Below are 26,898 nucleotides of genomic sequence, written 5' to 3' on the forward strand. Positions count from 1 at the left end.
TCAGAATCTTGACTCAGATAGTGGCTTTTTAGGTCAATCGATTTAGTCCATTCATAAAAGCAAGCAGGCAAGATGAAAGACATTCACTAAATCTTTCAAAAGTCAGATTCTGTATGTTTGGATCGCAAATGCAATCTCCTCTAAAAAATTCACATTGAAAAAAATGCCATTCAGAGTCTACGTTAGCTTGAAAAAGAGTCTTTACAAAGGGTAAGGATGTGCGCTTACCATTTTCTTGTTTCCAAGTAATTCTCCTCTTTCTCAGGAAGGAAAAAATGACAAATGGCAAAAACTTTCATATGTTCCAGTATCATTCTTATTTGCCAGAGGACAGCAGAGCAATCATGCATCTGGAAAGCAAACCATAAGATGACATATTAGTTGTCCAAACATTTCTTTGGAAAAGTAGGGACAGAGATGTAGGAAAGTCGATCCACTGGTGTTCTAGTTATTCACAGCAATCTGAGCTGTGCACAGCAGCCCACCTTGGCTTTGATGTTCAAATGACCTTCCATTGGGGGAGAATGATCATACACGTGGTAAATGGAGTTAATTCAGTAAAGCCAATATGAACACTGATGTTTTGTCTTCTGACAGCATATGAATGTGCAAGCATTAAGTTATAGGAGAAAAGGGGCTAATTTTAGATTTGTTCCTAGCCCTCTCCATGTGAATGGTGTCGCTGTGAGCCCAGCAATGAAGTTCACTGTGTTGTAGCAGACTGCGCAGTTCCTGAGTGTGTCAACCCAGTCTATGAACCAGAACAATGTTGTCCTGTCTGCAAAAATGGTAAGACCACACTGCATTAGCTTTCAAAGAGGGGTTAGTGCAAAATACAAATATTTCACTACTGCACACCATTCAGTGCAAGAGCCCTCTAAGATCTGCCTGTGGCTTTTCAATATGGGCATAGCCAATTTATATTCTTCTAGAGCCTTGAAGTGAAAATAAACCAGCAATGGGTGAATTGTGCAGCTTTTCATCTGGGGAATTAAAGCTCTTGTAAGCTGGCTTGGTTATGATCCTTTTACTTACTGGTTGATTTATAAGCAGGCTATTGGAAAGAACACAGTGCCATCTTTTCATAGTGACTGCATTGTGGGGCTATGGAGTAGTTCACCCAATATCACAGTGCATAGTGCATCCCAGAAGAGAGAGCAGGGTGAATGTCAGGTATTTTGCTTTGGGCATAGATAAGACATCAGGTTTAAAGTTAAGATATCAAAGAGATACAAAGTCAATTATCCATGTACTTAAATTCAAGCATGACTCAATAGTTTAGGGAAATTATTCTAGGTTTTAATTACAGTGGAGCCTTGTTCCTATGAAAATTGTCATGGAGGAGGAGTTCATTTATTTATGAGGTTTTGGGTTCCTTTTTGTACCTCATGGGAGGGAAAGGTCAAAACAGCTCTGATACCCTATTCACTCCAAGTCACATGCTGCTGCAGAGGGTGCAATACATGAAACCCAGGACAGCATATCAACCAAGTCTAGAGCACATTTTTTCTAGTGACCATGTTCTATCAAATTAAAAAAAAAGAATAAATACATCACTCAGCAACATTCCACAAATGTCCCTCTCCTTGAAAATGGCGCTAGCCCTTAATTAAGCTGAGTTCCCTCACTCTAATGCTGAATCCCTGTGCCCTTTCTTGAGGTAGCAGTGGTCTCTTCCTCTGTGATATATTATTTTATTCTAAATTTGGAATTATGTAAACCCACCTACTAATCTTTTCCTTTGCAAAAGAATAATTAGTGAAAAGAAGCATCAGGTTAAAGACAAAACAAAAGTGCTATAGTTATTTTTATAATAAATTTTGTGTTTTGGTGCCTTCCCAAATGACTTATAATGAGCCCTTCTGACATTTTTCCAGACGTGAATTTGACTGTTTCTGATCTAATAATACATCCATTATGTTAAAATGTTAAAGTGCTCGCTCACCTGGCTTCTCTTTTTCTTCTTATCCAACTGACTTGTCATGATGACCATCTTTCTGATTTAGAAGATAGAAATAAATATCTTCCTGTAGTTCTAACCCATCTGATATATGCAAAGATATCAAATTTAAGACTTTATATCTTTAAAAAGATTTTGATGAAACTGGAAAAGACACAGGAAAGAATGGTAAGATGATTTAATGGTTGAAAAATAAGACCTACGAGGATAGACTGAAGGAGTTAGCATAATTTGTCCTGAGAAGGGAAGGCTCAGGGGAGACCTAACTGTCATAAAGTATATGAATGGTTAGTCTAAAGTAGAAGAGGACTTGTTATTTTTCATTTTCTCCAAGGATAAAAAGAAGAAAAACTCAGCTACCTAATCTATCTTTAAAAATAAGATTGACAATTCTTTGACTAAAGACTGTTCATTTTTTCTAGAAACAGCTGACAGAACCTTGAGGATCTTTTATTCCCTAGGTGGCTCTGGTTAACTTTGTCTCACTTTTAGGGTAAACACAATCATAGTTAAAATTTTGTCTGAAATACTCAGTATACTCATAGAATTAGAGCATCTACACCATGTACTTAGAATATAATTTTGGGGGGCAGAGGGGGTTATCAGGGATTGAACTCAGGGGCACTCAACCACTGAGCCACATTCCCAAATCTATTTTATATTTTATTTAGAGACAGGGTCTCACTGAGTTGCTTAGCACCTCACTTTTGCTGAGGATGGCTTTGAACTTGCAATCCTCCTTCCTCAGCCTCCCGAGTCGCTGGGATTACAGGTGTGTGCCACTACTTTGTTAACTAGTTTACTGAACAGTTAAAGTTCTTTTGTTGTCTGTTTGTACTAAGGGTTTTATCTGAAGACAAATACAAAGTAGTAATACATTGGTACCCCTAATAAACAGATGTTGAGTACAAGGTACATTAGTTAAATTTTCTGCTCTTTTTATTTTATTTTTTTTACATCCATGAAGCACTACAAAATGATCCCTTATGCTTCTTCTTGCTACTTCCAAACAAACTTTTTCTTTTTTTTTTTTTTTTTTTTTTTTTTTTTTTTTTTTACATAGGGGAAGTGAAACTGGATTAAAATTAATGGCAAGACTAATTCTTTCTGTAATATAACATTAAAAGACATTATTTTTTTCTACTATTAAATGCCACTAATTAGTCACGTGAACCCCAGAAGTGAAGTATAATCAAAATAAATGAAGAGCACTTCAAAGACCACTGAAAACTCCCCTGTGACCACTGGTACCAGGATTTTTATTAAGGAAACATACTTAGCCACAATACTTGCTCTATTTCTAAGACTAGCCAAGCAAACAAAAGCAGATGCCACTTATATAGAAGAGATAGAGGGATAATAAATGTTTATCATGATGAAGTATAAGTAGGACCATTTCTTAAATTTCCAGTGCATTATAAGTTTATTTCATTACATATAAGAAGATAAATCTTCCCATTCTAGTTTAAATTATTTTTAAAGTATGCCTACTATTTTCTTAGATAAACAAAAATAACAAGATAAAAACATATCCTATGGATTCAAGGTAGAGGCAATGGATTTTAATCTGTACATAGTCTTATTACATTTTCTACATTTTCTTAAATCTTCATAAATGTTGATGGTTTTGGCTGGCAAATATTTTCCATTTGCATAAATGCTGATTGTCTTGGCTGTCAAATACTCTTTTTTTTTTTTTTTTGCATATCAAGATTGGTTTTCCTACCTTTCTAAATTAGAACTTGCCAGGAGCAAGAAGCATTAAAGATATAAACTGTAAGTTTAAAGTGATAGAATCTGTCCCACCTAACCTTAAAACTCAATATTCAGCTAATATCAAAATCCTCCCTTTGAGATTATATAAGAGCAAATACAACAAGGAAGCATAATGATGTATACATCATTTTCTCAGAAAATAATAGTCACCAATAAAAATATAGCAATCATCTTCAGAAATAAGTATTTTTAATATTTGAACCTGGGCCAGGGGTGTGGTTCAGTGATACGGTGTTTACCTGGAATGCATGAGGTCCTGGGTTTGATCCCCAGCAACATAAAAAAAAATTATTTTTTTAATAATAGAACCCGTAAGGTGACATACTCCCTAATAAACAATGGTAAATTCATTTTATTTTTAGTAATTTATAAGAATAAATTTAAGGACATACCTTATAGAACTTTAATAATGTAAAGAAAAAAAAAAAGAGAGAAAGTTAAATTTCCCAATCTCATTGATTGCCTTGAACAGAATTTCCAATGAATACAGTCAAATCATAAAATATATGCCATTCTTATTAGGTTAGTTCAACAAGAAGAAAGACTGTCAATTTAATCTGAATAATGTAAAATATTAAGGAAAGGTGTGAATGACTAAGAACATATTTATAACACACTTATTAGGGGGAGAAAAATAGGGGTAATATTTCATTTGGGAAGGATTGGAGGAATTAGCATAGGAATTTATTGTTTTCTAAAATATTCTTAAGTTTCTGCTTCCCCTTTCGCTATACATCTGCAAGAGCTGGCAATCCAAATGCCTTCCTGAAAAAATCCAACGTTTCCAGATTGTTTTTCTTTCCCTAAGACTGTATTTCTTTGACCTATGTTTCAACTTCAGACCTTTCCTGCTAATTAACAAGAATTCTTCACATTATTTTGCCTTTATAATATGGAAAAATAAATTAGCACAGCATCTGCTAAAAGAAAATATTTCAGTTTATAGAGTCATATAAATATTTCAAGCATTTGGAAATTGATCATACATTTGAATAGTAATATACATGTGTATATGTATACATGTATGTATACATACATGTATATACGTACATATATAACCAAGAATGCATATTAATTTTTAAATGTGGACTGGTATTAATTTCAACTTCTAACTCTGTAGTCATTCATCCCATTTTTCAGTTGTCTATGTATGCTAATATTTTTGTTCCTAGTCATTAAAAATTCATGTTCATAGAGTGCCAAATATCTGAATTAAAAAATAAAATACATGGCCAGTTATTGAAATACTCGATCATTGGAACATCCAAATAACTAACTGCATTTCTTTTTTACATTTCATCAGTTTGTATGTCAGTGAATTTTGTATTTTCCCTCAGAACCCATTATTCAGGGTTCTAACGGAAAAGTTACCTCATGAAAAAATGGAAGAAACAGGATGCTCCCCCATAATCCTCTATAAACACTGAGGAGTATCTAACTCCCTTTTAACTAAACTCAACATGACATAAGCTTTGTTCAAATATTTAATTTCATATCCCTTACTGTCTTCTAGTTTAGTGGTGATACAAATAAGGCAGGAAGTATACTAGCCAAGACAGCAAATACAAAGACAGAGGTCAATAAAGGGTACAGAGTATGCACACAAGAAAAAGGACTTTATAGGTATCCAATTCCTTCTCAAGGTATTGGGAAGACATGTTTGCTGTGTATAATTGCTGATATCTCTAAAATATAATGAGCTCCTCAAAATAAAAAGAAAAAACAATTCCATAGGGTAGGGAATAAAGTATATATAAAGGAAATTCACTGATGAAAACTAAATGTCTAATAAATTAGGGAAAATATGCTTAACCCAAAGGGATAGAAATTAAAACAATGAGATACCAATGTTATATTGATATTATGAGATTGATATATTAACAAAGTATTTAGCAAACGGTTGAGAAGAAGTTGAGAACATGTAGGACCACTTTTAAGAAGCCACTTTCCATCAACACTTTCATTTCACTTAAACTCAGCAATTTTACTTCTTGTAGTTTGTCCCACATTCAGCTACAACATTTTCTCTGCATTTTAAGAGTGAAAGGATAATGAAATATATTGCACCCTTTAAAAAGACATTACTAATGTTTTTCCTGCCATGTTAAATAAGCAAGGAACACATGGTAGACTACACATTATTTTACATAATATATTAATAGATGCTATGTAAATTATACATCTTAAGTGATATATATGTGAAACATTTTTAAATAAGGTGCAATTTTAATAAGAAATAATTTTATACAAATTGATATTAAATTGTATGTCCATAGGAAAAGAGCTAACTAGATACACAAATGAATGACAGCAATGATTCAATGATGATCCATGGGGAGTGAAAGTGAGAAGGTGAAGGGAGAAAAGAACTGAGTCTCTAATATATATATATATATATATATATATATATATATATGTAATATAATAAATCCACAAATTGATAGTAATAAAAACAACAGTATTGTGTGAAGAGGTAGTTCAAAAAGCACCAATGTTTCAGAAACACAAAGGTTACTCAATCTCACTAATAGATTAGACTATTTTAAAACCCTTTTCCATTATTTTGTATGTTGTGCAGGGAAAGAGTGCACACCAATTTTTAAACTGATTCAGTGATCAGAAGAGGAAATAAAAAATAGAAGAAGATGAAAGCAAGGGACTTTTTGTTTAACAGGCTTCTTTATTGAATGAATTTTCACAAATCCATTTTACTTTATAATTTAAAAGATTTCATGAAACCCTGAAAGAAAAGATAATTTTAATGTTATTTAAACTTTTCCAGAGGACAGATAGAAATAGTATGAGGTCTATACAAACCAAAGATTATAAACTAAAAATTGAAGTTCAAGATCCACGGTCTTTATGATTATTAGTGAGGAAAGCTAAAATAAAAATACAATTATAAAACCCTTGGTCTAAATGTTCTGGGTGTAGATTTTACAAGGGGAAAGCAGTTCATATATTGTATACTCTATCACCAGTGGTATAGGTAACATTCTTCAATGAATTTCATGAACATTTCTGCAGCAAACTATGTAATAGTCATAATAACAATGAGTAAATATAATGAACTTTCTCACATTACTCAGGCCAAGTTTTAATTCCAAATGTATTTTAGTATCAAAGTCATGGAGAAATTGAGTTGTGAGAGATTGTGGGAAAGGGATTATACATTTTGCTATCCAACAGAACTAGCAGCATGTTAAATATTACACATCCCGACCAAGGGGGATTTACCATAGGTTGGCAAAGGGAGTTTAATATTAGGAACTCTGCTAATATAATTTGTCCTAAAACTAAATTGAGGAGAAAAATCCCATTTTAGTTTCTATATACAACTAAAAGATATTACCTGTATCAGCAAACGCTAGTGACAAAAATTCTGGATAAAATACATAATTTTTACATGATAAAATTCATCTATCTCATTCCTGAAAGTTAGAATCATGTTTAATAGGCAAATTCTAAAGATATTCCTTATGAAGTTAAAATAGGGGTACCCAGTTAAATAGATAGATAGATAGATAGATAGATAGATAGATAGATAGATAGATAGAAAGGAACTAGTTAAAAAAAAATAAGAGAATGCTCAGAAGGAAAATTGGAAAGATGGTAAACAGTTACCATTTACACATGATATGATTGTCCACATGGTAAACTCATGAAAGTACGCTATTATAAATGAGAATTTAAGGTACTATCATGTATAACTAAAAAGAATCCATAAAAATAAGAATTTAGTAGGATTACAGGGTATAACATGAATGTAAAATATCTATTATGTATGCACATTTGTACATATAGTATAACATGCTATTAAAATAAAATTATGGTATTGGTGCATGAGACAAAGATGCCAATGGAGTAAAATAGAAAGTTCATAAGTAGAACGGCCAACATATGAACTTTTGGTATATGGTAAAATCATATTTGAAATCACTGGAGGAGAGATAGTTTGTAGAAGAAGTGATTTGGGAACAACTCAACAGCTATCTGAAAAAATATTTTAAATTCTTATCACATAATTCAGGACAAATTTCAATTCAATAAAGATTAAATATAATTTTCTGAAAATTTACAAAAGATCTAGGTGATTTGATTTATAATCTTGAATGGATAGACCAAAACCCTCTACATTGTAAAACAAAACAAAATTTTTAAAAGCACAAACAAAATCTAGAGGGAGTATTAATTTTACATCCCAGCAAGTGATTCTCTCTTATATAAAGAACTCTTAAAATTAATACAGTGATGACTAATGACAAATGACTATTTTTAATGGGGGAAGTACTTCAAAAGGCACTCCACCTATAAAGAAACAAAAATAGCCCTCCAACATGTGAAAAATGGCTCAAAGTCACTTAAGAAACTGCAAATCAAAAATTGATACCAGTTTTTTGTTTGTTTGTTTGTTTATCCAGCAGATTGGCAAAAAAACTAGGTTAAAAATTCTCTTGGTTGGGTAAGTCAGGCACTTTTTCACACTGCTTGTGGATATATAAATTGAAATAGCCATCAAGGAGGAAAATTTGACAGTGTGTATAAGTATTTCATATAATATATAAATATAGAAGATATATAAGTGAGTATATCTTTTGTCTTAAAAATTTCATATATATTTAAAACCTTGTGAGATGATAAATGAACGATGTTGTTCATTTTCTGTCTTGTATCTTTAGGATTTTCTGATTATAAGAAACAATCAGAAAAGTTATAGAAACAACTATAGATCTAAATTTCCTTTTAACATGTTATCAGTTGATAGTAACAAAAGAGTATATTTTCCTGGAAATAGTCAGTGGAATATTTTATTGGATTATAATTTAATTAACTTCCATTTACTTTTAGATCTTAATTTCCTATAATAAAATCTTAAATTTTAATTTCACCTAGTTCAAATTTATGAAAGCAATAAAAATCTATCAACAGTAGATAATAGACTGCTTTTAAAATAAAAGGAAGAACATTAAATAAATAACGCTTGGGAGATATATGTGTATATTTTATAAAAATCACAAAAGTTTACTAAGAACTATAAAAAATAAAATATATCAGATTTATAAAGCTTCAAACTCAAAACTCAAATTAAGTTATTTTATAATGATAAATCAAAAGAGAATCATCAAATTTTCTATGTGATGTCTTTTTTTTAGTAAGTCAACAAAGTATTTCCTATGGAAAATACATAAATAAAAATAATAGGTGGAAAAAAGATGCATTTGGTGGAACGTGGAAGTCAACCTACTAGCTACATTAAAATAGAATATAAAGATATAATTTTAAGCAGTGTGATAACTGGAACTGAAATAAATAAATAATGGAGCATCAAAGAGCAAGCCAGGTATATATCACAATTTAGTATACAATTAAAATGGCATCCAGGTATCTGATGAAAAAATGTATTATTCTAGAAACATATTTAGAAAGTGTCATTGTTTTACAAAATGAAGTTATACACCTACCTTATTCATTTTATAAAAATAAATTTCAGTTGAATTAAAATTAAATTTCAAAACCGAAATCATAGAGGAATTTTTAAATGATGTAAACATTAACTTCTACTCAGGATATGGAAATTCTTCCTAAACATAGAAGCATATAAAGAATTTCTCAGAGGAAAAAATGCAAATGAATATTAAGTAACACACACTTTTACCTACAAGTTTCTGCATACATTAAAAGAAGATAGCATCTGTTTGGAGGAGGGTAAAATGCAGCAGGCATCCTCACACTTCTGGTAGAAGTAAATGACATAGCCATTCTGAAGGACAACGAAAGTATGTACAACCATGAGCCAACAATAACACTTTGAGAAAGTGATCAAAAAGACATACATAAGAATATAAAAATGTACATATAAAATTATTTACTACAAAGTTGTTTTATAAAAACAAATACTTGTAAAACCTGAAAACCAAATATTACAGAATAAAGTGACTTTTAAAATCCATTATATCTACATGGACAAATAAGAAAACATTATAAATAATATTGTAGGGAAAAAATTGTGGATATCTCTCCCCCCCAAAAAAAATAGATGATCAGACCTTATTACTAAATTTAATTACTAGGAGATGATAGTTATATATACATATATTTTGTAGCTATTTCCATTAAAAGGAAAATATATGCTAGCTATAGAAAAAAGACTAGAAGAAAATATGGTAAATTGTATAGTATTTAATTCTATACAGTAGGCTAATAGATGAATTTACTTTCTTCTTTTTGCTAGCCTATATTTTCTAAATTTCTCACAGTAAACATTATCCTTATGATTTAAAATAGAAAATGGAAAAATGTATAACTCAGGTGATATAAACATTTTCCTACTTTTATAATGTAATAATTAAATAATCAATGACATGTCACTTACTGAAAATTACACTGTGATTCCTTATAATAATTTATACTCAGTAAATTAATTAACTAACTAATAATTTCTACCACTTGACTTTTCAACTCCTTTAACAATGAGAGTCTTTTAAAAGCGTTTGGAAAGCTTCATTGCCCATTTTATGCACCTATTAGGGAAATTGTTAAAATATTCACTTAAGTATATCCATTTACATTTCCGTGAAACTATTTTGATGTATCAGCCTCCATTGCGTGCAACTCTTTCACATTCATTTAATATTTTCTCACTTACTCTCAGGTAGATAATTAATAACAAGCATACCACAGCCATAAAACAAATACTCTGAAGATGAAAATTTTTTCTGGGAACTGCACATTGGCTGCAGAGACCCTGAAACAGTTCAGGATGAAAGCAGGTCTGTGAAAGGCAGTTTCAAAGTCTGCATTTCATTGACTTCACCACTGAAGGTCAGAATTATCATATTCTTGTAGAGTAGATGTCAAAACAGAGTAATTATAAATAGCTATTTTAATGAGCCACAACAACAATTTCCTATTTCTTTCATAAAGCTTCCTTCAAAATATGAAAGGAAATATTTATATTTATAGTCTCTTAGACCAACGGGATTCCCTTTTAATTCATCAGCAAACTAGATTTCAGAAGCATTATTTCACAATGTTGACACAATGAAAATTAATGCCATATTCATTTCCTGATAATCACCTCTCCTCTATAATTACCCAAACTACCTCGTCTTTAAGAAAATGTAGAAAGGAAGGGCCACATATGCTAGAAAATTCATCTTTTTTTCTCTATGCTTCTCCCTTAGCATGTGGGAAATGCTTTTAAACTGTATTTTCCCTACATAAATGTTTGGGACTTTGAGTCCAGTCCCCCTACAAGGCACACACCTTCTTCCCTGATAACAGACAAGTGAGGAAGCTTCACTGTCTGTCCTTCAAGTGCCACATAGTTTCTTGATCCTCAGTACTGCATCCCACAGGGCACTCGAGGGACCCAAGAAAAGATGCTGAACACAGATAATGTCTTACTCCTGAACATTCATAAAATCTTGAAGAGAATCTGGATCTGAAACAGTAGCCAGGGCTACCAGTTGGTGTATCCCCCAGACCTATTCTTAAACCCACCTCCTATCTTATAATGGAGCCCATCCTCAATCATCAATTAAAATAGAATATTACATCGTCTAGGATCGTAGCCTGTAAATGCTAATAAGACACCTTGTGTATGGTGGATAGTAGAAAACAGGCAACTGCGATCACCAACCGGGTTCCTTACAAGTTGATATAGTTTCAAAGGTCATTAGATGAGATGGGATGTGACTGAGAAGCCAAGGTATTGGGTCTTGTCAGGATTCATGAACACCTGAAATAATCTCATTTCTCTAGGGAGCTCAAACCACTAGCACTGAGAGAGTCTAGTTGAGGGGGCAACATCACTGCTCTGTCTCAGGAATGGTGGGCCAACGGTCTGTAATATTCCCCAATCTTCCCCCTCATGCAGCCGAGACATCCATGTATGTCTCATAGGCATCCATTGACCAAGGGGTCACTGCTTCTACCAAATACACAGGTTAGAGCATACAGTCTCCTTTCCTCCAGGGCTCCTGCCTGATATAGACACACTAAGAAGTGCTTCTTCATTTCACATCAGAATTGCCACATAGGGGCCCAGGCTTTGCAGAAAGCTGGAGTTCAGACTGAGGTGTGCCCCTTCATACCACGTTCCCCTTTAATGTTTAATGTATTTAATGTCAACACTTTGGACAGTCAGACCAAACTCTCATGAACACACGTGTGTGGGCACATATACCATATACACACCAAAATACAATGTGTTCTTGGTCTTATTTGAATTTGCATGTCTTCAAAAGCACTGGGGCTGGATAAGCCTAGAAATCCTCACTTCCTCTTAGATCTCCCTCGCTCTTCCTCAGGAGTTACAAAACTCAGGAGCAAGAGTCTAATGGACACTCCTTTAGGCACAGATTGCTTTTCTCACAGATAAGACCAAACTCTCTTAGGCCTCTGAGTCACTGGTAAAGAGGGGGCCACAGAACTCTGGGCACTCCTGCAAAGATCCAACCCATCCTTCCCCAACTGCCACAGCCTGGCTTGAGACTCTTATCACTCACCTCAAGTTGTTCTGTTTCCTGCTTTTCTCAGACACCTTCAGAAGCTCAGGACCAAGGAGGTACCACTCCACCACCAAGGAGCTATGAGTTGACATCCCAAATCATCACTTTCTATTCACTTTCCCTGCCTTACTGTTCTCCATCCCACCTGCTGCCACGTAATTAAGTCTACATGCCACTCATTCAATGCTGTCTTGCCTCTTCACATGGTTGCCGTCACCTTGAGGGCAACATGTTCTGTCTGTTTTATTATCTGGTGTGTTCTCACTGTGACAGCACGTTCTACATGCAAATCTATGCGCTTTAATAAGTGAATGAATAAACAACACCTATATTGTGACTGCAGAAGAGCTGCAATTTAAAAAGAAATTTGATTCTTTAAGTTACTTTAAATTACATTTAAAATATATTTGTCTTCAACTTCACACAAAACAGCTTCCATATGGAGAGTCTGGGATGCATTATGAGGTAGGAAGGAAGGTGCTGCTCAGATTCTTCATAATTAAGTTTGGTTTGGTTTACCTCTAACATTAGCCTACCTGCATTAACTGATGGGAAGCATAGCAAAGTGATTGAGAGAGGACAGGATGACTGTCAGGGGAAACCAAATCAAGTTGAAATTGTACTGCTACATAATCTCACTGTGGACACCTATATCTTCTGAGGGTTAAGATCAGACTTCATGTACTGTGTCGGTTACTGTAGTGCAAAATTAATGTTCCATTTTGGCCAGTTCAGTCTTTTTTTTTTTTTTTAAGAGACACAGTCTCACTGAGTTGCTTAGTGCCACCCTGTTGCTGAGCCTGGCTCAGCCTCCCAAGCAGTTGGGATTATAGGCATACGCCACCACACCCGGCTGTCAGTATTATTCTTAATGGTGTATTTTATCCAGTTGCAAAGATTAAGTCATTCAATGCCTGCAAAGCACCTAGAACACATAGGGCTTAATAGATGAGAGCTGCTGTTAGTGTTCACTAGCAGTGAGATCAGCTATCATCATTAGACCAGGCATTGAGAAACACATCTGGAAAGGACAACTGTTTCCCTCAGCATGGGCCACCAGTAAGCATCCCTTTCTGTTCCCTTCTCCCAGTAGTCCCTGCTCCATGTCTCAGTCTTCAGGTACCTAGCACAGGTGTCCTCTCTTCTGTGGGACAGCCCCTTCCTGCTGCCTCCTGCCATGCAGGCTGTGTTCTTCCCCATGTTGAAACTAACTGGGGCTGTATTTGATGACCGAGTCACCTGATAAGCTCAGGAATGCTTGACATTGGAACAAAATATATAACATAACAGGTGTCTTTAATGCCTGATGTCCCAGCTATTTCCCTCAAACTTTTAGTTACATTAATTATGAAAACTTTAGAAAGAGTTTATGCAAGTGTGGAGGTGTGGGGACATGTACAGTAGAGGGGCACCATTCTGATGGGGTCAGCAGTTTTTCAGATGGTATCAGAGGACTTTGCAGAGGACACTCATTGGACGTCTTTAAGAGTTAAAATGATACAGAGGGGACTGGTTTCTTTGCTCAGCTCAGTCACCTGACTACTGCATACTGGGAGATGAAACAGAAACCAATTAAGCTTTTCCCATCAACCTGCAGGAATTCTGGCTTGAAGGACTGTCTTCGTCACAGCAGTGTCCCAATTGTGTTGCTTTCCATGTCATCCTTCTCTGTTCTCAAAGAAATCATCACATCAAATCCAAGAAAGCCAGACAAAGCAAAAGAAGAACCCCTATCTTAGACACATGACATCAGTCCCTGTGCCCTGTGTCTTGCCCCTAATCTAAATCCCAACATAGAATTTTGAAGCAAGAAAGATTTCAAGTTCCAAATATTCAAGCACTGCTGACTATTTTGTCACTTAATGGTGATGGAAACTAACTGAGCTTAGCGTTCCAGAAGGCAGGTGTGTTGCTTTATGGACCTTTCTGCAAGACCCATAAAAGTGACGGGTGAGCGGAAGGGAGGACCTGGGGTTGGCTGCTTATGTACCCTGTCAAGCAGCAGCATTTATGGTTGCTCTGTGCCATCACCTTGTAGAAACGAAGCTCATGTAAGCAAAATAAGCATGCACGCGGCAACTGCTTAGTTCTCTTTTCTCAGTTGAGGGGCATCCAGCCATAAACATGTTTCAAAAGAGCTTTAACATTTCTGATAGATTGATTTGAAGCAGCTCAGCGCTACATTTAAATATCAGAGGTCTTACTGCAAGGGCTTACTGCCTCAGCCACATCCATTCCTGGAGGATTCTAATCGCTGTATGGCAGAAGAGGAATTGGTTAACAAGTTTCCTTTGTCCCGGTTTTATGCCACATTCTGGATTTATTTTTCAGTTGAATAGTTTGATTTCTATAGTTAAATGTTATCTCCTACAATTGGTTTTATCCCTCCAATCTGATATCAAGGCACATTTTCTAAATTTATTTCTTATCTTCGCATTAAGTTCAGATGATTTTACCAAATATTTCCAAATCATATTTGGTCAAAGTGCATCATTTTAACTCTTAAAGACGTCCAATGAGTGTCCTCTGCAAAGTCCTCTGATACCATCTGAAAAACTGCTGACCCCATCAGAATGGTGCCCCTCTACTGTACATGTCCCCACACCTCCACACTTGCATAAACTCTTTCTAAAGTTTTCATAATTAATGTAACTAAAAGTTTGAGGGAAATAGCTGGGACATCAGGCATTAAAGACACCTGTTATGTTATATATTTTGTTCCAATGTCAAGCATTCCTGAGCTTATCAGGTGACTCGGTCATCAAATACAGCCCCAGTTAGTTTCAACATGGGGAAGAACACAGCCTGCATGGCAGGAGGCAGCAGGAAGGGGCTGTCCCACAGAAGAGAGGACACCTGTGCTAGGTACCTGAAGACTGAGACATGGAGCAGGGACTACTGGGAGAAGGGAACAGAAAGGGATGCTTACTGGTGGCCCATGCTGAGGGAAACTGTTGTCCTTTCCAGATATGTTTCTCAATGCCTGGTCTAATGATGATAGCTGATCTCACTGCTAGTGAACACTAACAGCAGCTCTCATCTATTAAGCCCTATGTGTTCTAGGTGATTTGCAGGCATTCACATATTTTATCTCTCAACAATTTTATAAGAGGAAATAATTATATTTATCAATCTGTTGGGGGAGAAAACTGAAGTTCAACTAAAGTAAATTACCCTCAGATGTATCACTGAGATTTGAACCTCACTCTATCCTACTTCAAAACCCATTGTTCTTAACTAGTAGTTCTCGAAGAGGAGTTCCATAATTATCCAAGAACTCATCAGAATGCAAACTTTTGAGCACATCCCAGATGCACAGAACAAGAAATTCTAGGGTGGGACCCACCAATCTGTGTCTTAACAAGCTCTCCAGGTGATTCAGATGCTCAGAGTTGAGACCATATGCTTCCTTTCAGGTGCTTGTTAGGGAGTCTGTTCTTTCAAATGAAGAATTTAGTGTGGAGGGGAAAAGTAGAAGCTGAAATTGTTGCCACCCCATAGCTACTTGAGAAGTTATACCAGGACAAGTGACGAGAGGAATCTGGAGAGAAAGGACACAAATGCCCTGGAATTGAAGCTAGGCTACTGTGTTGACGAGGAAGGGTGGTAAACACCAACAGGGACAAAGGCAAGTTCCCCGGGGTCTGCAAGTGGAAACAGGTGGAAGATGCCAGGAAGGTGCATTCACGTTAAGTTGTCAAAAACGGTCACTCTGAATGGCCATGACATTTCTTGACAACGAGCCATGATCACTGAGAGGGAAAGTCAACAGATATTTTTAAAAGCAGCAAAATATCACAAGAGAAGGCACAATAATAAAAGGAAAGGTGATGTGAGACAAGCATGATTGCTGCTCATTCATTCATCATTCACTGTGGTCCTCTCCTGATCTACAGTAAAGAAGAGGTGGTTTCAAGTGAAGTGTTCTTTCTAGATTAAGTCATGGTAACAATAATATTATCAAGTCAAAATTTATTTAAGAACAGTCTAATCCTTCAAACAGCTTTATTGAGGTATAAATGACATAGAATAACTACAATATTAAAGCATGAAATTTGCTGTTTTGACATATGCATGCCTGTGAAGCCATTACCACAATTAAGATAGGGCACATATCCATCCCTCCCAGAACACTCCTTTTCGCCAGTCCCGCTCTGCTCCATCCCATCCTAGGCAACTTTTGTTCAACTCTCTGTCCACATAACAACATTTTATATGTTCTAGAACTTTGTATAAGCGGAATTATTCATTATGTCCTGTCTTTTGACTGACTTCTCTCACTCAGCCTAATTATTTTAAAATTCATCTATGTTGTGGTGCGTATCAATAGTTTGCCCTTTCCGGTCACTAAATATTGCATTGTATAACTATAACACAGTGATTTACTCATTCCCTTGTTGATGGACATTGGAATGTTTCTAGTTTTTGATTCTTGCAAATAAAGTTACCACAAATATTCCCACACAGGTCTTGGCATAGATGTATGCTTTCTTTTCAATTGAAAACTACCTAGGAATCAAATGCTAGATCATGTGGTTGGTGTATATTTAAATTTTTTTTTTTTTAATGCCAAACTGATTCAGGGTGGCTGTACCATTTCAAATTTCCATAAAAATGTATGAGACTGTCATTTCCTCCCATTCTCACCAATGCTTGGGATCAGCAGTTCTGTTTAATTTTAGCCATTCCGTTTAAAATATATTTTTATTTAATTGCAGTGTTAAAATACATTTCTCAAATTCCTTTTGATGGAAAACAACTTTCCATATGCAGTTTTTCCATCTATATGTTTGTTAAAATGTTCAAATTGCTCAATTTTTAAATTATTTGTTATCTTATTATTGAATTTGGAGATATCTTTATATATTCTGGAAGCATAGTAGATATATACTTTGAAACTATTTCCCAATTGTCTATGGTATATTTTTGTCCCATTCATTGTCTTCTGAAAAGCACAAGTTTTTAATTATGATGAAGTCAAATTTATCAATGTCATCTTTTATGAATTGTGTTTTGGTTGTAACCAAGAAACCTTGGCCTACCCCTAGGTTAAAAAGTATTTTTCCTGTCTTCTGGAAGTGTTTCAGTTTCAGATTTTACATTTTTATCTATGACCCATTTTTGGTTTGTGACTATGACACAAGGAATGGATTGATATTTTTCTTTTTCTAAAGTTTGGATATTCAGTTTGAGGACTATTTACTGAGAAGACTTTCCTTTCTCCACTCAATTAAATTTGTACCATTATTTAAAATAAATTTGTGTATGCAATTATTTCATTTACATATTTATAATAAAATTTACATTATTCATGTATATTAAAAAACACGTATATTCATGTATGTTTCATTATAAATTTGCAACTATTTCTGAACTCTATTCTGTTCCACTGAAGTTGTCCTAGCTATTTTAGGTACTTTGCATTTATATCTGCATTTTAGAATCACTTTATCACTTTCTACCTTCCTCCCTGAAAAACGCTGTTTGGATTTTGGTTGGCATTATATTGAGTCTATGTATCCATTTGGGGGAAATTGATGTCTTAATAATATTAAGTCTTTCAACTCATGAACATGATATATCTCTCCATTCATTTAGTTATTTAATTTCCCTCATCACTATTTTGTGGTTTTCAAAATACAAGCCTTCTCCATTTTTAGTCTGTTTTATCCCAAAGTACTTAATTTTTAATGTTATTGTAATTAGTAAGTGTTCTTACATTTTTCTTATTATTTGACGCTAACATTTAGATCTAGACTTGATATTATAATATTGATCTTAGGTCCTGAAATACTGCTAAACTCAATTATTGGATCTAGTAGATTTTTTTGGTTTTGTTTTTATAGATGCTATTGGACTTTCTACATGTTGCCCATGAGTAAAACAGTTCCATTGCTGTCTCATAAATTTGCATGCTTTTTAGTTCTATTTCTGTGATTTCTGGAACATTCCATACAGAGTTGAATAAAGTAGCAGAACAGCTTAGCCTTGTGTTGCTCTGATTTGAGCAGAAAAACCATTCAGTTTTTCCCAATTAAGTGTAATTTTGCCCACAGAATTTTCATAGATGCGTGTTATCAAATGGGGGAAAAAATGCCCTTCTTTTCCACCTGTGCTAAGAATTATTGTTTTGTTTTGTTCGTATTCAGGATTTAATGGTAGCTTTTGTTAAGGTTTTTATCTGTGTCCATTGAAAGGATCATTTGTATTTTACTTTTAGTAATATTACTATAGTGAATTAAATTTGTTGATTTTTAAAGTTTTAAGTTAATTTTACATTTCAAAAGTAAACTTTACTTGGTCATAAGGTACTATCCATTTAACATGTAGTTAGAGTTGATTTACTAAAATTATGTTTAAACTGTCATCTAATTTTATGAGCTGCAGTTTCTTTTTTTGTCAATGCTTTTATCAGGTTTTGGTATCAAGGTATTGCTAGCCACACAAAGTGAGTTAGGAAAGTATTGCCTCTTTTTTAATTTTCTGGAAGAGTTTGTAACAGAACTGGCATCAATCCATCCTTAAATGCTTGGTGGTGTTCACAAATGAGATATAATGCTCTCTGAACTTCAGTTTCCTCTATGAAAAAGTTCTTAAAACAAATTCACCTTATTTAAGATAGGGATATTTCTGAGTTATTTCTTCTTGACTTAGCTTTGGAAGTTTGTATCATCAAGGAAATACATCTTTTCATCTAACTTGCTGAATTTCTGATCATTAAATTGTTAATAATATTCCCTTATATATTTTTAATATCTTCAAATTACAGTTATTTTATCTTTCTCATTCTATATATTCTATATATTGATAATTTCTCTCTTTTCCCGACTCTTAGTCTAATTACAGATTACTGATTTTATTTTCTCAAAGAACCAACTTTTGGATATATTGATTTTCTCTAATCATTTTTTTGTTGTTGTTGTTGTTTTTTATTTTATTGGTATGATATCTGCTATGGTCCCCACTTCCCTTCTCCTATCTTGTGTTTAATTCATTCTTCCCTTTTCAGTTTCGTAAGATAGGATATGGAGTCTTCAACTTGATTCCCCTTTCCATTTCTAATTTTGGTTCTAGTTCGTGACCTTATTTTTCATTTTTTATTTTGAGACAGGGTCTGGTTGATTTGTCAGGTGGACTTACTAAGTCACAGTCCTCCTGCCTCAGCCTCCTGTGTAGCTAAGATTATAGGCATACATCACCACAGTTAGAATCTCATTTAGGTTCTTCTACAACTTCCCCCTAAGTTCTGCTTAACATCATCCTGCCAATTTTGGTATGTTGAGTGTACATATTCATTAAATTTAAAATACACTCTAATTTTTCTTTTGATTTCTTCTTTGAAATATGAACTACAGAAAAAGTATTAATGAGTTTCAAAATATCGGGTATTTTTATAGTATCTATTTGTTATGGACTTTATATTTAATTTCATACAGGTAAAATAATCTATTTTATTATTCAAATCCTCTTATATTTAATGACTTGTTTTATAATCAAGAAAATATTCTGTCTTAGTAAGTGTTCTATGAATACCTGAAGAGCACATGTATTCTGCTATTCTTTGGTGTGGTACTCTATTAAATGTCAATTAGGTCAAGTTGAGGAACTGCGTGGTTCAAATTTTCTATGTTCTTATTGATGGTCCATCTGCTTTGTTCTGTCAGTTACTGAGAGCAGGTCTGAAAATTGCAAACATACTTGTATTTGTCTATTTCTTCTAGTAATTCCATCAACATTTGAATTGTGTGGTTTGAATTTTTTTATTAGGCAAATAAGTATTTAGGAATTGTTAGGACTTTTTTATACATCGATCCCTTTTTAATTACGGAATGACATTCTTCATTCCTTTACATTCTTTGCTCAGCAATTTGCTTTGATCTGAAATTTACATAGTCATTCCAGATTCATTTTGATTAATGTTAGTATGTTGTATCTTGTTTCTGTATTATAGTTTTATCTACATGTGCTTGTATATTTAAAATTCTTTTCCTGTAGATAACACATATCTGGGTCTTGCTTTTAATTCAATCTGATAATCCCTACCTTATAATTGAGATATTTCATCGATTTATATTTATTATGAACTATAGATATAGTTAGGTTTAAATTTATCATTTTATCCCTTATAGCACCTCTGTTCTTTTTCACTTTTTTAATTTATGTAGATAAATTGGATATTTTATAATTGTTTTTTCATTATTTTGGCTATTTAAATGACAAAAATTCTTTATTATTATTAATTTATTGGTTACTCGGGATGATAGTACACAACTTTAACTTATCACTCTTGACATTTTAAGTAATAATTATATGACTTCATGTAAAGTTTCATAATCTTACAAATAGCACACCTCAATTTCAATGCTTCTGACTTTTGTAAGATTGTTGTCATATATTTTGTTTATATATATATATATATATCTTCATTTTTGTAATAGTGCATCCTATTTTTCTTTTAAGAGTAAGTGTTCTACTTAGAAGATTTAAATAAAAAGAAAAATCTCCAGTGCTATTTCCTCTGTGTAGATCGGCATTTCCATCCTGTGTAGTTCTTCAGTCTGAATTACTTCCTTTGTTATTCATTGCAGTGCTAATGTACTGGCAAATTAATTAAGCTTTTTTTTCATATCTAAAAAATTTTTACCTTCAGACTTGAAAGATATTTTTCCTAGTACAGTATTTTGGCTGACAAGAGCAGTTGAGGTTTTTGTTTTGTTTTGTTTCTTTCAATACTTTGAAGGCGCTGCATCAGTCTTCTCCCTTGCATTTTTTTTTCCTAGGAAGATATGTGCTAACATCCTTATTTCTACACCTATGAACAGGAAATGCTCCCCCACCATTTATTTTCCCTTTATCCCTGTTTTTGTGCAATGTGTGTGCCCTCATGCAGTCACATAATTTTCTTAGTGTTTCTTACACTTGTACTTCATTAATCCCTTGGACCTTTGGATTTACAGTTTCTATTGAATTCCAAAAATTTTAAACCTTTTTTTCTTCAAATTTTTTTTGTCTTTTCTTTTTGAAAATTCCACTTAGACATGTACTAGGCCACTGTTTTACTCAATGGTTTTTGTTACTGTAACCAAAAGACCTGACAAGAACAATTGTGGAGGAGGAAATGTTTATTTGGGGCTTACAGTTGCAGAAGTCTTCATCTATAGATAACTGACACCCTTGCTGTGAGCCCCAGGTGACACAGAAGCACACAGTTGTGGCTGAGGAAGGCCATTCAGGATGAGGTAAATGGAAAGTCAAGAGCTCCCTCTACCAGGACAATATAAAACCCCAAAGGCACACTCCCAGCAACTTTCCTGCCTCTGGTTATGATCTAGTTAATCCATTCAAGTGGATGAATCCACTGATTAGGTTGATTATGGTTATGATAAGATCTCATAGCCCAATCATTTTACCTCTAAACTTTCTTGTATGGGTTTTTGAGGGACACTCATATCAAAACCACAACAGTTTTTTTTAAAATTGTCATAGGAATCATTATTCTCAGTTTCGTTTTTCATTTTATATAGTTTCTATTGTCATGTTTTCAAACCTGCTAATCTTTTCTTCTGCCATGTCTAAATTGTCAATAATCATATCAATATAGTCACACTTCATTATTTTCATCACTAGAGATTACATTTGTTTCAAATGTAATTGTTTATATTTAAGAGTTTTGAATATATAGAATGCATTTTTAACTGTTTCAATGTTTTTGTCCACTTATTTGAATCTCTATATTATCACTTTGTAATTTTTATGGATTGCTTTATCTTCTTATTATGGGTCATATTTTCATGCTTTTTTCAAGTTTTAGCACTTTTTTAATTTTATTTATTTGTTCTAATTAGTTGTATATGACAGCAGAATGCATTTCTATTCATTGTTCACAAATGGAGCACAACTTTTCATTTCTCTGTATGTGATGTAGAGTCACGCCTTTTGTGCAATCATAGAACAATGATGTCCATCTCATTTCACAATCTTTCCCAGCCCCATGCCCCTACCCTCCCCTCAGTCACCACTGCCCAATCCAGAGTTCCTCCATTCTTCCCTTGCCCATCCCTCTGCCATTATGAACCAGTATCCACATATTAGAGAAAACATTTGGTCTCTGTAATTTGGGAATTGGCTTATCTCCAACTCCATCCATTTACCTCCAAATGTTATAATTTTATTCTTCTTTAAGGTTGATAAATATTCCATTGAGTATATATGCCACAGTTTCATTATCCATTCATCTATTGAAGGGCGTCTAAGTTGGTTCCACAGCTTAGCTATTGTGAATTGATCTGCTATAAACATTGACATGGCTGCATCACTGTAGTATGCTGATTTTAAGTACTTTGTGTATAAACTGAGGAGTGGGATAGGTGGGTCAAATGGTGGTTCCATTCCAAGTTTTCTAAGGAATCTCTGTACTGCTTTCCAGAGTGATTGCACCAATTTGCAATTCCACCAGCAATGTATGAGTGTACCTTTTCCCCACATCCTTGTCAACACTTATTGTTGCTTGTATTTTTGATAATTGCCATTCTGACTGGAGTGAGATGAAATCTTAGGGTAGTTTTGATTTGCATTTCTCTAATTACTAGAGATGTTGATCGTTTTTTCATATGTTTGTTTATTGATTGTATATCTTCTGTGAAATGTCCAGTTCCTGAGCCCATATATTGATTGGGTTATATGGTTTTTAATTTTTAAGTTTTTTTAGTTCTTTATATATCCTGAAGATTAGTGCTCTATTCTATGAAGCTAGTATCACTCTGAGACCAAAACCAGACAAAGACATATCAAAGAAAGAAATCTTCAGACCAATATCCCTGATGAACATAGACACAAAAATTCTCAATGGTAAATTGTATGCAGAAACACATTAAAAAGATAGTTCACCATGATCAAGTAGGGTTCATCCCAGGGATGCAAGGTTTCAACATACTGAAATCAATAAATGTAATCCATCACATCAATAGACTTAAAACTAAGAATCATATGATCATCTCAATTAGATGCAGAAAAAGCATTTGACAAAATACAGCACTAGAAAAACTAGGGCTAGTAGGAACATAACTCAACATTGTAAAAGCTCTCTGTGCTAAACCCCAAGCCAACATCATTCTGAAAGGAAAAAAATTGAAAGCATTCCCTCTAAAATTGAAACAAGACAAGGATGCCCTCTTTCACCACTTCTATTCAACATAGTCCTTGAAACTCTAGCCAGAGCAATTAGACAGACCAAAGAAATCAAGGGGATATGAATAGGAAAAGAAGAACTCAAACTATCACTATTTGCCAATGACATAATTCTATATTTAAAGGATACAAAAAATTCGACCAGAACAGTTCTAGAACTCATAAATGAATTCTAGAAAGTAGCAGGATATAAAATCAATACCCATAAATCTAGTGCATTTCTATACATCAGTGATGATTCCTCTGAAAGAGAAATTAGGAAAACTACCCTTGTCACAATATCCTTTAAAAAATAAAACACATGGGAATTGATCTAACAGAAGAGGTGAAAGACCTCTACAAAGAAAACAACAGGACACTAAAGAAAGAAATTAAAGGAGACTTTAGAAGAAGGAAAGATCTCCCATGTTCTTGGATAAGCAAAATTAATATTGTCAAAATGGCGATACTATCAAAAGCCTTATACAGATTCAATGCAATTCCAATTAAAATCCCAATGTCTTTCCTCATAGAAATAGAGAAAGCAGTCATGAAATTCATTTGAAAGAATAAGAGATCCAGAATAGCCAAAGCAATTCTTAGTAAGAAGAGTGGTGCAGGAGGCACCACAATACCAGAGCTTAAACTATACTACAGAGCTATGATAACAAAAACAGCATAGTATTGACACCAAATAACAGGTAGAACAATGCTACAGAATAGAAGACTCAGAGATAAACCCACACAAATACAATTATCGAATACTAGACAAATGTGCTAAAAACGTACATTGGAGAAAAGATAATCTCTTCAACAAATGGTGCTGGGAAAACTGGAAATCCATATGAAGCAAAATGAAAGTAAACCCCTATCTCTCACCCGGCACAAAACTCAACTCAAAGTGGATCAAGGACCTAGGAATTAGACCAGAGACCCTGCACCTAGAAGAAGAAAAAGTAGGCCCAAATCTCATCATGTCAGCTTAGAACCTGACTTCCTTAACAAGACTCCTAAAGAGCAAGAAATAAAATCAAGAATCAATAAATGGGATGGATTCAAACTAAAATGCCTGGCAATTTTTAATTGAATGTCAGGCATTACAAATTTTACCTTGTTAGGTGCTGTATATTTTGTTTTTCTGTAAATACCTTTGAGCTTTGCTACAGTACAAAGTTATGTGAAAATACTTAGGCCATTTTATGTCTGGCTCTTAAGATTTGTTCAGTGGGACCAGAATGGTGTTCAGTCTGGGGATAATTATTTCCCACTTACTAAGGAAAGAACTTTTGAATGGTACAGAATACTTCATTAACTTTCCCAGCCCTATATCCCAGTGGTTCTTTCCCTGAGTCATTTTCTGGTATGCACGTGTTGATCAATACTCAGCTGAAGGGGAATCAGTACTTGATCAATGCTCGAGGGGAACCCTCTGCAGGTCTCTGGAGTTCCGTCTCTGAGCAGCTCTCTTTTCACCAGTACCTTGTCTTAAAATCAGAAGCTGCCTGACTCTCCTCAAAATCACAGCCCTGTTTCCTCAATTTTGGGGGTCATGCTGGGTTTCCATACCTAGTGCTACGACCTAGAAGCTCTCACAGCAGAAACAGGGGGATAATCCCAGGGCTCCTCTCTCAGGAATCACTGTCCTTCATTGCCTGGTACACAGTATCTTAAAAGCCATTGTTTATTATATTTCATTTGTTTTTCATGATTTCTAAAAGGGAAGGTAAATCTAATCTCTGTTTGTATACCTTGCCCATAACTGGAAGACGATACTTTAATTTCAAAACTTGTATTTTTCAAAAGATCAAGCTCCATTCAATGTCTGTCACAGAAATACAGTAATGCTAAACCAATTCATAACTCACCAAATTAAGACATTCGTTGTTCACAAAATAACCATGAAATAATAGTCACTCAATAAATATTGAGTACCTCTTTGTCTTAGCCATTACACTAAGTATAATTTACATAAATTATTTCTAATCTTTAATACTTCTAACATATTAGGAGGTTTTCTTCTTTTTCAACTGAAGGTAAATTTTTATGCAAATGAAGGTAATTCCAGGTAAAGATGTGAATTGTTGTGCTAAATACCTAGTAAAAATTCCAATTTTTCTTATTCCAAAGACTTCATGCTTTCTGAAGTGCTGTGGTTATTATTTACCATAAAAATAGAATTCGGACATTTAATAATGAATTTTCTAATTATGCTTTCCAGCTCAGGACTTTAAAACATTTCTGATTTACCACCTTTAGGAAATTTAGCTGACTAGTAGAATTTTAAAAGAGATTTTCTGTAGATCAGCAGGAAAATAAAATTTATATTGCAAGAACAAAAGTGATAAAATAAAAAGAATATAAAGTGATTAACTTTATCACTCAGTTTCATGCCAAATACCGAGAATAAGATTTTGCTGTTGGAAGAGAATGAGGCCCAGAGATGCAGACATCAAGGGAAGACTCAGGATGAAATGGCTCATTTGACAAACCACCAAATACTGCACACAACTGCTGACCTAAGAACAAAACAGTTGAACTTTCTTAAAGCTATATTACCTTGGTGGCTTACAATCTCCTTCTAAAATGTTGAAGGAATAAGCTTTTAATAATTAATATTACCAAATTTGATATTCATTAAGGGCATCAAATAATTTTTTACCTAAAATTATTATATTGTCAAAATTATGTTTTTGGAAACCATTTAATCTCAGATCTTAGTTTACACATTTCAAATAAATAGATACTTAACAAATATTTTCAATACCAAAACCAAAACATTTTAGCTCTTCTGTTTTTATCATGGCACAAAACATTATTACTTCTTACTACTGAATTGAACCAATGGAAAAAATGCACAAAATGTAACAAAATTGAAAGAATATCCAAAAAATATTGTGCCAATAATGCTATCAAATATTCAGGCATGACGAAGTATCATCAAGGTAATCTATGGGGTTAACCACAACCTTATATGAGAAGTTGGTCTGCTTTAGGACTACACCTCTTCACTGAAAACTTATCACAGGTACATTACATATGAGAGGATGGAAAGAAAATCTAAACAGCATTTCAGATCTCTGTTATTCCCTTAGGATTAGGGTTAGGGGTAGAAGTAAAATATCACATTGAAAGACATTAGGACAAAAATGATAAATTTTCCAGAACTATTTCCATTCCATTCAGTTACTTAAAATATTCTACATTAAGCAAAATGTAATCTTTAAGGCTATTTCCTTCCTGTTGAACAAAGAACTAAGAAAGAATTTTGGTCAATACAAATGAATATTCACAGTGTGATTCTCTTTCTTTATGATGTGCTTGTAAAGGATGGAAATGGAAATGATTTCTCCTGGTATCAACACTCTACAAGAATCCAAAGAACTTAGAACCAGCTACATTAGAGGGAGTCTCTACTTTGATATCTTTAAACAGGGTTTGATTTATTTAGAAAAAAGACAAAGACTGAGTGGTATTACCTGTAAA

General features: G+C 34.0%; 1 protein-coding gene across 1 annotated transcript in view; it reads left to right on the forward strand.

Moving 5' to 3' along the window:
* Positions 1-26,898, forward strand: part of VWC2L (von Willebrand factor C domain containing 2 like) — a 150,919-nt gene that overhangs the window by 24,970 nt on the left and 99,051 nt on the right. Inside the window, exon 3 of the mRNA XM_079132530.1 lies at positions 660-789. Coding sequence (XP_078988656.1) covers positions 660-789 — 130 coding nt within the window. The remainder of the gene's footprint in view (positions 1-659; positions 790-26,898) is intronic.

The sequence above is a fragment of the Sciurus vulgaris genome (genome assembly GCF_902686455.1).
Source record: "Sciurus vulgaris genome assembly, chromosome: 3".
NCBI lineage: Eukaryota > Metazoa > Chordata > Mammalia > Rodentia > Sciuridae > Sciurus > Sciurus vulgaris.